The 15,648-nt window shown below is 35.4% G+C and overlaps 1 protein-coding gene across 2 annotated transcripts in view; it reads right to left on the minus strand.

Moving 5' to 3' along the window:
• The window catches only part of LOC142229896 (uncharacterized), a 99,611-nt gene extending 89,409 nt beyond the window's left edge, over window positions 1–10,202 (minus strand). For both annotated transcript variants that reach the window (XM_075300482.1, XM_075300481.1), the window contains exon 1: window positions 9,739–10,202. In XM_075300482.1, the coding sequence (XP_075156597.1) occupies window positions 9,739–9,741 (3 nt within the window). In that variant the 5' untranslated portion in view covers window positions 9,742–10,202. The remainder of the gene's footprint in view (window positions 1–9,738) is intronic.
• Between the last annotated feature and the right edge of the window lie 5,446 nt (window positions 10,203–15,648).

Here is a 15,648-nt window from a genome sequence, read left to right on the forward strand (position 1 = left end):
CCCATTTTTAAGTCAAATCACTTAATTATAAGGACAATACGACTTCATTGAAAAGTTTATCGACTTTTGGACAAGGAAAATAACTTTATTTTAGAGAAATGCGTCTTATATGCTAAGCAAAATTTATAATCGTATTTTAAAGACATGAAATCTTTGACCTCACGACAATATTTTTTTTAGTGTACGCCATATTGTGGAATAGGGTATTATAAGTTAGTGCATATGTTTGCAACACCCAGCAAAATATGAGATAGCCACATGGTGTCTTTGGCAATAATGCTCAAGATAGCCCCTTGCCACTCGTGCCAAAAATAATCTATCAAAATTTGAAGAAAAAAAATTTTTTTTTTAAATCTACCAAATTTATAAAAAAAGATCGTTACATTGAAGTTTTTGATAAAATTTTTGTGGTTACTACACTGAAAAAACAGTGAACCCACCAGAAAGAACATTTTCGGTTAATTTTAGAAAATTTTGAATATTTGTAGAAAATTTTAACTAAACAGTATTACAAGCGTTGGCATCACGCGGATGTCATAAAAATAAGTAAATATTTTTCGACAAATTCAAGAACATTTATTAGTCATAACTAAGTTGTTTCACTTGTTAAAGAAAGTTTTGTAGTTTAAAGGAAAAACATGGGGTTCAAAATTGCAAGAATGTCTTTAGTGACATACGAAGTTCATGATGGACGCATTTTTGGTAAAATTTACAAATTTAAAGAAATTCTGAATTTAGTTAATATTTAGCTTCATTTGAGTATATTTTTTCTCGCATTTAGTTAATTTAACTAACGTACACAAAAAATTATTAGAGTAAAGAAAACTTTCTCCAAACATAATAATTCCATGAACTAAAATAAAGTTAAATTGGCTTTAGTGAAATAGAGAGTTCACTTTTTTTTGAGGGTATGAAATACTCTTATACCCTTCACCACTACTGTGGTACTCGGTATAATAAGTTTGTGCATTTGTGCATTTTCCGACAAGGAAAAGTCATAGACCCATCTTTTAGTCGATTTAGCGATGTCCATCTGTCTGTCTGTTGATGTATTTTTGTGTGAAAAGTCCAGCTCGCAGTTTAAGTCCGATCGTCCTCAAATTTGGCAGAGAGCCCTTTTCGGCTCCAAGACGATCCCTATTGATTTTGCAAAAAAATCGGTTCAGATTTAGATATAGCTGTCATATATATATATTTATAACCGATCTGGTCATATTTAAATGACGTATTTATCAACCGATCTTCTTCCAATTTCGTATAATCGAATATTTTGTGAGTCTCGTAAATTTTGCAAAATATCAGTCAAATCGGTTCAGATTCAGATAGAGCGCTCATATATAGTTTTCGCCCGATTTGCAATCCTATGACCCCAGAGGCCAATTTTTTGTTCCGATTTAAGTGAAATTTTGCACAGGGGGTAGAATTAACATTATAAATATGCGTACCGAATTTGTTTGAAATCGGTTCAGATATAGATATAGCTGCCATATATAGCTTTCTCCCGATTTACACTCCTATGGCCCCAGAGGCCAATTTTTAGTTCCGAGTTACGTGAAATTTTGCACAGGAAGTAGAATTAACATTATAAATGTGCGTAACGAATTTGGTTGAAATCCCATATATAGGTTTCGCCTATTTACACTCCAAAGAGGCCAAATATTTATCCCGAGTTGCGTAAAATTTTGCACAAAGAGTCAATAACAGCTACGTAGCCCTGTGGATAGTGTGTTGCCTCACAAATTTTATGGTCCGCGATTCGATTCTCCGTCCAGGCGAAAGGAAAAATTTTAAAAATTTATAAAATCTAATAATTTATTCTACATTTTTTGTATTACAGAAAAAGTTGCTAAGAACTAAAAAAAAAACTGTGGAAGTGAGAAAAATGTGAGAGAAAATGCAATTAGCCAGAAAAGATTTTTTGAGTTAGTCTTTATGAAAGAATAAACGTTTATCACAAAAAAGTATATACTTTTCTTCCAAAGAAACTTCCTTACCGCGAAAAGCAAACGAGAAACGATCTTTGTTTGTCTAAAATTTCGTTCGGGAGGAAAGAATTTTTTGGCATGTTCAAAAGTGAATCAAAAGAACCTCCTGGGTAGTTTATATAAAAAACTTCTTTGGGAAGACATTTTTGGAAATTATGATATATGAGTAATAAATATATATCGCCCTATAAACCATAAAATCACTTTTTTAAAATTTGGCATACAAATTTTGGCTTTAGCTTTAAATATTTCCCATATTTACCCATCAGCATTGTGTTCCGCCCAGGGCATTAGCTGATTTAAATTTTAAATCTGGAGGTTATGTAGAAATTGAAAAAAATTTACCAAATCGATTCAGATTTTAATATAGGTATATGAAAATACTAAAGCTTTATATATAGTACCCAAGAAATTTAAAAATGGTGATCTACAAAATGGTAAAGTCGGTCCCGCCCGATTTTAGACTTTCCTTAAGTTATTGTAATAAATTTTCTGAATTTTTCTACATATAAAACCCGGCAAGGGTAAATAAACTAAATTTCCAAAAAACTGAGGGGATATATAAAACTGCGTTGCTTAGTGGACTTATGGTTGCCAGATTGTTTCATAAATATTTTTACTCGTTATACATAAATATGCTTGCCGAAAACGCATAATATTCGGCAAACATTTTATATGTTCCCCGTCCTAAAAAAAGTATTATTAGAAATGTCAACCTTCTAATATCGCAAAATTAGCAACAACAAAAAAATGAATAAAATAATAAAGCCAACTTTTATTGCAAAACCATCTAATCCGACAACATTGATTGCCATTTCAGCCCCAAGCTGTTATTGTTGTACACTACCTCACTTTTGCAGCATGCGGTGGCAATAGTTACACCCCAGTTTACTTAACTACTTAGCAGAGTATTTGCCAAGGATTACAAGGATAATGAATGTAGACGCATAATGTCTGTTATATGTGTGCCAGTGGCATGTAGCCCTTCTATCTATCTTTCCTTTGGTGCGTCGTTTTTAGTGTTTTTTTTTTTTTTTGTTTCGTCTTTACTTTCAACAGGACTAAGTAGTACTTGGTTTTTCTTTGATATACAAGCAAATGCATCCGTTTACAATCTTGCCATTGTTTTTTTTTTTTTTTTTTTTGCAATGCTCTTTTTTTCTGCTGCTGGTCTTGTAATAAATATAATTTCCTCTAGATATCTTTTTAACTTGCACAAGAACACAATTGAGAAAATATGAGAGAGGGGTAAAAATAAAACGGCAACAGCAGATATTTTGTTGCACGGAAAACTAGTGCACAAATGAGAGGAATTACAAAGCATTAAGTTGATAATCTGCTTTAACTATGTAAACAAATAAACTTTTTAAATTTGCCAGCAGAATTAGTATAATGCTTAAAAACCCCTAAATAAAATATTTTAATTTATTATAATTTTTATACCCTCCACCATAGGATGGGGGCATATTAACTTTGTCATTCCGTTTGTCACACATCGAAATATTGCCCTAAGAGCCCATAAAGTATATATACACGCAAAGAAAAAAAACGTTTGGAAAACGTGTACCGAAAACGTTTTTCTTTTGTTAGAGTTTTTTGAAGTGCTTCGAAAATTTTAAACTTTTATCACCAAAAAAATTCGTTTGTTACAAAATTTTTATTTTTTCAATAAAAAAAGTTATTTTTGAAATAACAAATCAGTCCATTTCGTTTATATCAAACACTGTTCTTTTCTGACTTTAGGTCTTTAGTAAGACACATTTTACAGTTCAAAATTTAATATAGTACAATGTAATGTTGAACATTTTTTCGGAATCTTCCGAATATATCTGGAATATATGTAAAAAAAAAACAAAAGCAAAAAAAAAACTTTGGCCGAAGCAGGGATCGAACCCACGACCTTTGGCATGAGAGTCGGACGTAGCTACCACTGCACCACGGTGCCAAACTAAATGTTTTTTCCGGTAAATAAACTTTGTTTATTCGGTTCGTGGGCGCCGCAAGCTATGCTATATAAATATAACTTATATGGATATTTATCTATTGATGACCATAGCAGGTACATAGCTCAGTGGTTAGTGTGTTGGCTTACAATGTGCATGGTCCGCGGTTCGATTCTCCGTCCAGGCGAAAGGTAAAAAAAATTTTAAAAATTTATAAAATCGTATAATTTCTTCAACATTGTTGGTATTACAGGAAAAGGTGTTAAGAACTAAAAATCCTCGTGGATGTGAGAAAGATATGGGGGACAATGCAATTAGCAAGAAAATAATGTTTTTTTTTGAGCTAGTCTTTATGAAATTGTTTTTACATCCTGGAAAAGAATAAACGTTTATCACAAAAAGTATATACTTTTCTTCCAAATACACTTCCTTACAGCGAAAAGCAAATGAGAAACGAACTTTGTTTGTCTAAAATTTCGTTTGGGAGGAAAGAATTATTTTTTTGCGTGTATCCTGGGTCGTGGTGAAATTCTGAGTCGATCTAAGCATCCGTCCGTCTGTTGAAAACACGCTTCCCAACTTCCGAACGAAACAAGCTATCGACTTAAAACTTGGCACGAGTAGTTTTTATTGATGTAGGTCGGATGGTAATGCAAATGGGCCATATCGGTCCACTTTTACGTATAGCCCCCATATAAACGGACCCCCAGATTTGGCTTGCGGAGCTGAAATTTGGTACATGGTGTTAGTATATGGTCTCTAACAACCATGCAAAACTTGGTCCACATCGGTCCATATTTATATAAAGCCCCCATATTAACCGATCCCCCAATTTAGCTTGCGGAGCCTCTAAGAGAAGCAAATTTCATCCGATCCGGTTGAAATTTGGTACGTGGTGTTAGTATATGGTCTCTAACAACCATGCAAGAATTGGTCCATATCGGTCCATAATTATATATAGCCCCATATAAATCGATCCCCAGATTTGTCCTCCGGAGCCTCTTGGAGGAGCAAAATTCATCCGATCCGGTTGAAATTTGGAACATGGTGTTAGAATGTGGTCTCTAACAAACACGCAAGAATTGGTACATATCGGTCCATAATTATATATAGCCCCCATATAAACCGTTTCCCAGATTTGATCTCCGGAGCCTCTTGGAGGAGCAAAATTCATCCGATCCGGTTGAAATTTGCAACGTGGTGTTAGTATAAGGCTGCTAATAAACATGCCAAAATTGGTCCATATCGGTCTATAGTTATATATAGCCGATCTCCAATCACACAAAAATTGGTCCATATCGGTTCATAATCATGGTTGCCACTCGAGCCAAAAATAATCTACCAAAATTTTATTTCTATAGAAAATTTTGTCAAAATTTTATTTCTATAGAAAATTTTGTCAAAATTTTAATTCTATAGAAAATTTTGACAAAATTTTATTTCTATAGAAAATTTTGTCAAAATTTTATTTCTATGGAAAATTTTTTCCAAATTTTATTTCTATAGAAAATGTTGTCCATGTTGTCAAAATTCTACTTCTATAGAAAATGTTGTCAAAATTTTATTTTGTCAAAATTTTATTTCTATAGAAACTTTAAACCTAATTATATACGTATTTAATCGGCCCTTTTGTAGTTTACTATATATACCACGTATGGAATATGTGGTATATATTACGTTGTTAGGAAGTTTTAAGATACCTTGCCATCGGCTTCAGTAGAAGTTTCTACGCAGTCCATGGTGGAGGGTACATAAGCTTCGGTCTGGCCGAACTTACGGCCGTATACACTTGTTTTTTACTAACATTGTGTTCCACCCTAGTGCATTAGCCGACTTAAATTTTGAGTCTATATATTTTGTAGAAGTCTATCAAATTCTGTCCAAATCGAGTGATATTTAAATGTATGTAGTTGGGACAAACCTTTATATATAGCACTCAACACATTTGCCGGATGTGATATGGTATCGAAAATTTAGATCTACAAAGTGGTGCAGGATATAATATAGTCGGCCCCGCCCGACTTTAGACTTTTCTTACTTGTTTTTAATAATTCTGCAACTATTGAACGGATAACTTTTGAACGGATAAACATAAGTTTTTCTGTGTGTGAAAGCTGAGGTGTTTTCCTCTAAGTTTGCAAATTTGTGGGTCCCTAGTGGGTCCACGGGCTGATCTGTAGGCGTTGAAATTTGGTGCACCATAGAATGGGCGTATTTGTCATTCCGTTTGTAACACATCGAAATATTGGTCAAAGTTAGGTTAGACTAGGTTAGGTGGCAGCCCGATGTATCAGGCTCACTTAGACTATGCAGTCCATTGTGATACCACATTGGTGAACTTCTCTCTTATCACTGAGTGCTGCCCGATTCCATGTTAAGCTCAATGACAAGGGACCTCCTTTTTATAGCCGAGTCCGAACGGCGTTCCACATTGCAGTGAAACCACTTAGAGAAGCTTTGAAAACCTCAGAAATGTCACCAGCATTACTGAGGTGGGATAATCCACCGCTGAAAAACGTTTTGGTGTTCGGTCGAAGCAGGAATCGAACCCACGACCTTGTGTATGCAAGGCGGGCATGCTAACCATTGCACCACGGTGGCTCTATATTGGTCTAAGTCCCCATAAAGTATATATATATTCTGGATCGTGGTGAAATTCTAAGTAGAGGTGTGCACGTGCGTAATATTTTACTCACGCTCACGCACACTCACGACAGAAAAATCTTACTCACGTACACTCACCCACGATATTGTTTAGTAGGACTCACGCACACTCACGAAAAGAAAATTTGTACTCACGCACGAAATGTCGTGACTCACGAAAAGTACCCTGACTCACGAAAAATATCATGACTCACGGAAAATTCACGACAATTTCGTGTCACGTGCACACCTCTAAGTCGATCTAGCTATGGTCCATATATGTCGATAATTATATATAGCCCCCATATAAACCGATCCTCAGATTTGACCTTTGGAGCCTCTTGGAGGAGCAAATTTCGTCCGATTTGGTTAAAATGTTGTACCTTATATTGGTATATGGTCGCTAACAACCATGCCAAGTGGGGTCCATAACGGTCCAGAGTTATATATATCATTCAGATAAAGCGATCCCCAGATTTGACGTCTTCTAAGATAAGAAAATATCTTTTAATCTTGCTAAAATTCGGTACTAATAACACAAAACTTGGACCATATAGGTTTATAATTGTATATAGTACCCATATAAACCGACCCCCATATTTCACTACTGCCTCTCTTTTACCACCCAAAAATTCATACCGGTCGTGAACTGAATTATATATGTGTATACCCTTCACCACTACTGTGGTACAGGGTATAATAAGTTTGTGCATTTGTATGTAACGCCAAGAAGGAAAAGTCTGAGACCCATCGTTTAGTATACCGATCGTCTTAGAATTAAATTCTGAGTCGATTTAGCGACTCTGTCTGTCGGTCCGTCTGTCTGTCTGTTGATGTATTTTTGTGTGCAAAGTACAGCTCGCAGTTTTAGTCCGATTGTCCTAAAATTTGGTATAGGGTCCTGTTTCGGCTTAAAGACGATCCCTATTGATTTTGGAAAAAATCGGTTCAGATTTAGATATAGCTGCCATATATATTTTTCACCGATCTGGTCATAATTGGTGTGTATATCAACCAATGTTCCTCAAATTCCGTACATCCGAATATTTTATGAGTCTCGAAAAACTTGCAAAATATCATCCAAATCGGTTCAGATTTAGATATAGCTTCCATATATAGCTTTCGCCCGATTTACACTCATTTGCCCACAGAGGCCAATTTTTTGCTCCGATTTAGTTGAAATTTTGCACAGGGAGTAGAATTAGCATTATAGCTATGCGTGTCCAATTTGGTGGAAATCGGTTCAGATTTAGATATAGCTCCCATATATAGCTATCGCCCGATTTACACTCAAATGACCACAGAGGCCAATTTTTTGCTTCGATTTGAAATTTTGAAATTTTTGCTCCGATTTAGTTGAAATTTTGCACAGGGAGTAGAATTATCATTATAGCTATGCGTGTCCAATTTGGTGGAAATCGGTTCAGATTTAGATATAGCTCCCATATATAGCTATCGCCCGATTTACACTCAAATGACCACAGAGGCCAATTTTTTGCTTCGATTTAGTTGAAATTTTGCACAGAGAGTAGAATTAGCATTGTAGCTATGTGTTCCAAATTTGGTTGAAATCGGTTCAGATTTAGATATAGCTCCCATATATAGCTTTCGCCCGATTTACACTCATATGACCACAGTGGCCAATCTTTTACTCCGATTTAATTGACATTTTGCACAGGGAGTAGAATTAGCATTGTAGCTATGCGTGCCAAATTTGGTTGAAATCGGTTCAGATTGAGATATAGCTCCCATATATAGCTTTCGCCCGATTTACACTCATATGACCACAGAGGCCAATTTTTTGCTCCGATTTAGTTGAAATTTTGCGCAGGGAGTATAATTAGCATTGTAGCTATGCGTACCAAATCTGGTTGAAATCGGTTCAGATTTAGATATAGCTCCCATATATGATTTCGACAAAAATGGTCAAAATACCAACATTTTCCTTGTAAAATCGCCACTGCTTAGTCGAAAATGATTCTAGTTTTCCTAAACTTCTAATACATATATATCGAGCGATAAATCATAAATAAACTTTTGCGAAGTTTCCTTAAAATTGCTTGATTTAAATGTTTCCCATATTTTTTTTTAATAACATTGTATTCCACTCTAGTGCATTAGCCGACTTAAATTTTGATTCTATAGATTTTGTAGAAGTCTTTCAAATCCTGTCCAGATTGAGTGATATTTAAATGTATGTATTTGGGACAAACCTTTATATATAGCCCCCAACACATTTGACGGATGTGATATGGTATCGAAAATTTAGATCTACAAAGTGGTGCAGGGTATAACATAGTCGGCCTCTCCCGACTGTAGACTTTCCTTACTTGTTTTTTTTTTCGTGTGTAACAACTGTAAAATTTTCAAAACAAAATTTTGTTTTTAATTACAAACTCAGAGACTTAGTTTTTTGTAGTTTTTCTTAAGTGTAACATTTAATCGGCTATTGTTGACTTTAATTCCTGCTAACTTGTTTCATTATAGAAATTAATTTCATCAACGAATTGGTTTAAAATTTCGAAGTATTTTGGATATATTTTAATCTTATAAAATTTTCAATTGCTTTGCATATTTATTGGGTTTGTTCTATGTCTTAAATTGCATTGTGACTGCAAAACCCTTTGGATTATCATTTAAGGCTTTAGGTTTTTGATCTCAAACAATTTTCAGTTTTTGTTTTTTATTTTTTAAACAAAAGATGTGAAATTTAGATAAATCACTTATGGATGAAATTCCTTGCAATTTAAAAGATTTTAATTCAAATATCTTAAGTACATTCAAGATAAGAGAATAAAAACCATTAAGGATATTTCTTTAGAGACTCTTTTTTTCTAGTTTCTTTTTTCCAGACTTAAATTTTCATAGAATTTTAAAATCTTTAGATAACTTTAAGGGTATTATATCTTTTGGTTTTTGTTTTCTGTTATATAACTAAGGAAAATTTCTTTGCGATTTGACACCAAAGGATAATCCCATTTCTCACACTTTGTCACATGCACACACACATACACACAGGCACACACTTATATACATATACAAGCACACTTTTATAGTCATATTTGACTGGAATCGTTTTAGATTTTTCTGTTTGTTTTTTAGATATTCGTAAAAGATATTAAATACTATGTTGTTGTTTTTTTTTTTTTTTTGTAAACTTTGCATACCATTCAGAGAGAAAAATTGCACAGTATATAATCGCACAAAAAAACACTGTTAATCCTTTGAGCTTTTCTATGGATGGCCGTTATATTAGAACAGGAGCTTGGTATGCAGCCAACCGGAGACAAGGATGTCGATGATGTTGATGTTGCTGATGTCCTATTTTACTTTGGGCAGCGTAGCGTACAAACTTCCGATTTAGTAGGAAAAATAAAAAGGAAATACAAACGAATAGCTAGTACAAGCGGAAGCAGATATACGAAGTATTTATTCCGATTTTTTTTTTTGTTTTGTTCGTAATGTATAGCTTTTTTGTTTAAAAATTCGTTATACCAAAGAGTTGAAATTTTAATCGTACTTTTTTTGGGAATTAAATATTTTAGTCTGTTTTTTTGCTTCAATAAAAAAAGCCCGTTCGCGACTTTTTTTTTGTAAGTAAGACGGCCTTTACGTACGACCGTCACTTGCCGCTTTTGAATATTAAATGCTGACTCCCAGATGCTAACGGTTACTAATATAACCCCTTAAACTAGCGCCAAAAGTCTTCGTCTCACTATGGCAAACGGAAGATCACATGCATGCCAGATAGTCATTCAGCCATTGAGCTAGCCAGACCATTGCTGAAATTTTGGTCTTTTAGCCATTGCATGCCAAACTCACAAAAGAGATCTCTTCTGTCTTTCATTTTGGGGGAGAGTGTCGTTATTTGGTTTTTGTGAAATAATGCAAATAAAACTGAAAGTGTTTTTGTGTGGCATTGCTGTTTTGTACACCATGACAATGACTTTAGCAAACACAATTTTCCTGCAGATGAAGAAGTTGGAGAAGGGGGAAGCCGTAGTAAATCCAACAACAGTCACAAATCATTACTGTGCCATGATCTTGCCTGCCACCACCAATCATCGTATGAATCTGTTTGTAGGTTCGGGCCATGTGTGTAGCCCAGAGAAAAAGTGAGAGTGTTACCAAGAAAGTCACTAAAGATTACAACCTGTTTGTGGGCATGCAAATTTACAATTCATATGAATAAAGTGCGCCATGCGCAACTACATTCACACAGAGGTGAATAAAGTTGAAGGTATCTTCACACAAGCTAGAGTTGAACATTGCACATTGAGTCAACTGATTCACCTTTAAAATACTCACCATACAACTTTACTCAGCAAACGCACAAGCAATAACCTTACACAATATTATATTTACTTTGTTGTTCGGAATTTACGAAAACAAAGTACTCAATGCTCTTATAAAAAATACTCTCATTTATGTTTTACTCTCTGACCGATATTGTTAAACTCTTTTGGCCAACCATTTAATTTCGCTTTCATTTGAATCATTATCATCTTCAGATGATGGCAGATGACCGACACGTTTTCTCCGAATTCCACTGAGCATAACGTTCTCACTCTCTCTTTCTCTATCTCTCTTACCACAACGTCTTATAATATTGATTTCTCCCTCTCCCCGAGAAAAAAACGAGTTTGGTTTAGTACTTGTTCATTTTACTGTTGTGACTTGTGCATTCCCCAGTTTATTTTGGCTAGTCAGTTGATCATGCGCTCTAAGCACCAAACTGTCGATGGTTTAAAGGCGGCTGTATGTAGTTATGGCACTTTTTACGTTAATACCTCGAAATATATTAGGGTTAATAAAAAGTTTGGAATTTACTAAACATCGGCAGCAGACATACATATGTTAGAAACTGGGTTAATGTTTTACTCGATTTAAATAAGTGGATTGAAGATGTATTTATGGAATCGTTTTAATCGATAAACATAAATCAGTGTTTGATTAATATCATATTTTTTTGGGGAATATTGCTATTTTATTCTGCCTATTAAAAAAATAATTTTCAGTTAGTGTGGGAATATATCCAAATTTGTAAAAATCGAGCAACATATTTCAGCAAGAGCTTTATATAAGTCTAAATAAGATCGACTACTACATCAAAATTTGAGTACCATTGGTTAATAAATAAGAATATTATGATCAAATTTGAGAAAATCGTGCGATACATATATATGGAAGCTATATCTAATGGAGATTTCGTTTGGGGAAAAAAATGTTACATACAAATGGTACAACAGTTTATGGTGTTACCATAGTGTTGCCGAAACCCTTGCAATGACAACACCGTTTGCGTGTGACAAGGAACAAAAAAGGTGCAACACTGATATAGAATCAAAACAAAAGAAATTTGGCGGAAATATTTCGATTATTATTAACAACTATTATTGGAATCTCGACTAACACTCAAATTTTTCTTGAACTAAGGGAAATTGTTAAAACTTTTGATTTTATATATTTTTAATGATCTTACTTCTTCTTCAGAGTACAAATTAATTACATCCTCAACAAGGTTTTTAACTCGCCGTTGGTCATGTCGTCCAAGCAATGATGTTGTAACTTATTCATCGTCGTCAGAAGAACTACTATCCTATAGCGCATCTACAATGGTGCTGGCAAAAAAAAAAACACATTTGCTTTTTGCATTTTGCTATTATATTAAAAATATTTAATATCAAATTTTGTTGTCGAGGCACTAAACAATTGATATGCTTCTTCTTGATAAATTAATCAGCAGTGTTGAAGAAATTGAAAAGCAACCACAATACACGCGTCACGAACTTTCTTTTGTATTTGCAACAACGCTATTATTTAGATCGAAGAATAAAAGCGTCTTCAACATCTGATGGCTCTTGCGATGGGTAACACCTCCTCAATCGAAAGTGCATATTTTGGATAGGCTGCACTGAATTTTCCAATCGAAGAAAAATTTTAAATTATAAAGGGTGATACGGTCAAAATTTGCTCAATATAAACTTGACGTATTTCTTTCAATTTTGCATTTAAAAAACCTGAACACCCCTCATTTTGAAGGTGTGTGTGTGTAGACTGTTGCTCCTATTTTGATTTTGGAATTCACTCTTCAGTTGTCAAAATGCCGTTCAAGCAAGAAGAGCAGCGTATCAAAATTTTGCTAACGCATCGCGAAAATCCGAGCTACTCGCACGCAAAGCTGGCAAAATCGCTAAAAGTTGTCAAATCAACCGTTACAAATGTAATTAAAGTGTTTGTCGATAGCCAGGAAGTCTGGATCGGGGGGAAATCGAAAACCGGAAGCCGCTGAGACGACAAAGAGAGTTGCCGGTAGTTTCAAGCGAAACCCTAACCTCTCTCTCCGAGATGCCGCAAATAAGCTGGGTGTATCGTCTACAACCGTGCAAAAAAAAACTAGCCGGACTATTGACTTACAAGAAGGTTGTGACCAGGGTTGGCCTGTCACAAACTGTGACTTTTGCGACATACATTTGCGACGGTATAATACGTATGTCGCAAAAGTCGTAAACCTACTGTAGAAAACCAAATTTTGAATAGAAGAAATCCTGAATATTTTTTAATTTAGTTTGACAGCATTCGCTGTGAGTTTCTGCAGAAATTTGTGAAAGTTTTCCCATGGTCAAGCCTATTTTCTTAGGTGGTATCGAAATTCCCGTTGGTGAGTGTGCAAAATACCTTGGGGTTATATTGGACAGGAGACTGAACTTAAAGCTAAGAAAGGACGAGAAAATCCACGGTTACCCTGTACTCGTGCAAAAGGCAATAGGGAACTGGGGGAATAAAACCGAAAATTGTGAACATTCCTAAGAATTGAAACTTCTTCGCACATACCATCGTCTTGGATATCATCGTATTCGCTGCCTAGCTGACGCGACTAAAGTATTTTCAGTTTGCGACTTTTGTTACTTTTTCTACATTTACGACGCGTATGTGACGTTTACGACGTTTACAACTTTGCGACAGTCGCAAACCTAAAAAAGTTTGATACAGACCATCTCTGGTTGTGACCCCAAATCGCGATGATGAACAAAATACGACGGCCAAAGCGCTTCCCCGAGGCTGTACACGACGATGCTGACGAAGTTTGACTGCGTGGTAATGGACGACGAAACCTACGTCAAAGCCGACTACAAGCAGCTTCCGGGACAGGAGTTTTATACGGCAAAAGGAAGGGGAAAGGTAGCAGATATTTTCAAGCACATAAAACTGTCAAAGTTCGCAAAGAAATATCTGGTTTGGAAAGCCATCTGTACCTGTGGCTTGAAAAGCAGCATTTTCATAGCTTCCGGGACTGTCAACCAAGAAATTTACGTGAAAGAGTGTTTGAATAAACGTCTGCTGCCTTTCCTGAAGAAACACGGTTGTTCCGTACTGTTTTGGCCGGATTTGGCATCTTGCCATTACGGTAAAAAGGCCATGGAGTGGTACGCCGCCAACAACGTGCAGGTGGTTCCCAAGGACAAGAACCCTCCCAACACGCCAGAGCTCCTCCCAATTGAGAAATACTGGGCTATTGTCAAGCGGAACCTAAAGAATACCAAAAAAACTGCTAAGGACTAGCAGCAGTTCAAGGCAAACTGGCTTTCTGCGGCGAAGAAGGTGGACAAGGTGGCTGTACAAAATCTGATGGCAGGTGTCAAGCGTGAGGCCCGGCAATTCAGATTTGGAAAAGTGAAAGCCTAACTGAATAGTTTTCCTGAATTTTATACTAATTGAACTTGAAAAAGAAATTTAATTTGATTTTTTAAATAAACGATTTCACCGATTTACACGCGTTTTCCCTTGACCAAATTTTGACCGTATCACCCTTTATAAGATAACATTTTGCCAACTGTGAGTATGATCGATTAATAAATAAGAGTTTTATGGCTAAATTTGAGAAAAACGAGCGATGTGTGTATCGATATGTGGGAGCTATATCTAAATCTAAATTGATTTCGGTGATATCTTACACACTTAAGGGTTTGTGAATTAAATTACTTTGTGCAAAAGTTCAAGAGGTTCGGTTAGTAATGTCGACCCATTTATATAAATTAGGCGATACATATATGGAAGCTATAGATAAATTTAATCCCATCGCAAATTCAATAGCATTTGCCCTTGAGGTAAAAAAAAAAGACAAGTAAAGAAAGTCTAAAGTCGGGCGGAGCCGACCTGCACCACATTGTAGTTCCACATTTTCGATAGCATATCAAATCCGTTCAATGTTTTGGGTGCTATATTTAAATATGACCTAATCTAGACAAAACTTATTAGAGTGCTAAAAAAGTTATAGACTTTAAATATAAGTCGGCCAATGACCTGGAGTGGAACACAGTGTTGGTAAAAAAATCTGAGAAACATTTAAATCTGAACCAATTTTGAGACAACTTTCCAAAAGTGTATTTATGATTTATCGACTGATATATACACTCAAAAAAAAATAGTTTACTTAGATCCAAAGATTTTGACCTTCTCTTAAGGATTTTGGTTTTGATTCCGAGCCAAATTCCAAAAAAAAAATTAAAAAAAAAAACAGGTATATACGGCCGTAAGTTCGGCTAGGCCGAAGCTTATGTACCCTCCACCATGGATTGCGTAGAAACTTCTACTCAAAACTATCATCCACAATCGAATTACTTGGGTGTCGGTAACACTTGCCGATGGCAAGGTATCTTAAAACTTTTTAACACAGTCTTCTAAATTGCAAGGTAGTACGTGGCATATATCAAACTAAAAAAATGTGGGGATCAGTTTATATGGGGGTTGTATATAATTATGGACCGATGTGGACCAATTTTTGCATGTTTGTTCGAGACCATAAACCTATACCATGTACCAAATTTCAGCCGGATCGGATGAAATTTGGTTCTCTTAGAGGCTCCGCAAGCCAAATCTGGGGATCGGTTTATATGTGGGCTATATATAATTATGGACCAATTTTTGCATGTTTGTTAAAGACTATATACTAGCACTATGTACCAAATTTGAGCCGGATCGGATTAAATTTGCTTCTCTTAGAGGCTCCGCAAGCCAAATCTGGTGATCGGTTTATATAGGGGCTACATATAATTATTGACTGATTTGGACCAATT

This window comes from Haematobia irritans, chromosome 3, assembly GCF_050003625.1.
Source record: "Haematobia irritans isolate KBUSLIRL chromosome 3, ASM5000362v1, whole genome shotgun sequence".
Classification (NCBI taxonomy): domain Eukaryota; kingdom Metazoa; phylum Arthropoda; class Insecta; order Diptera; family Muscidae; genus Haematobia; species Haematobia irritans.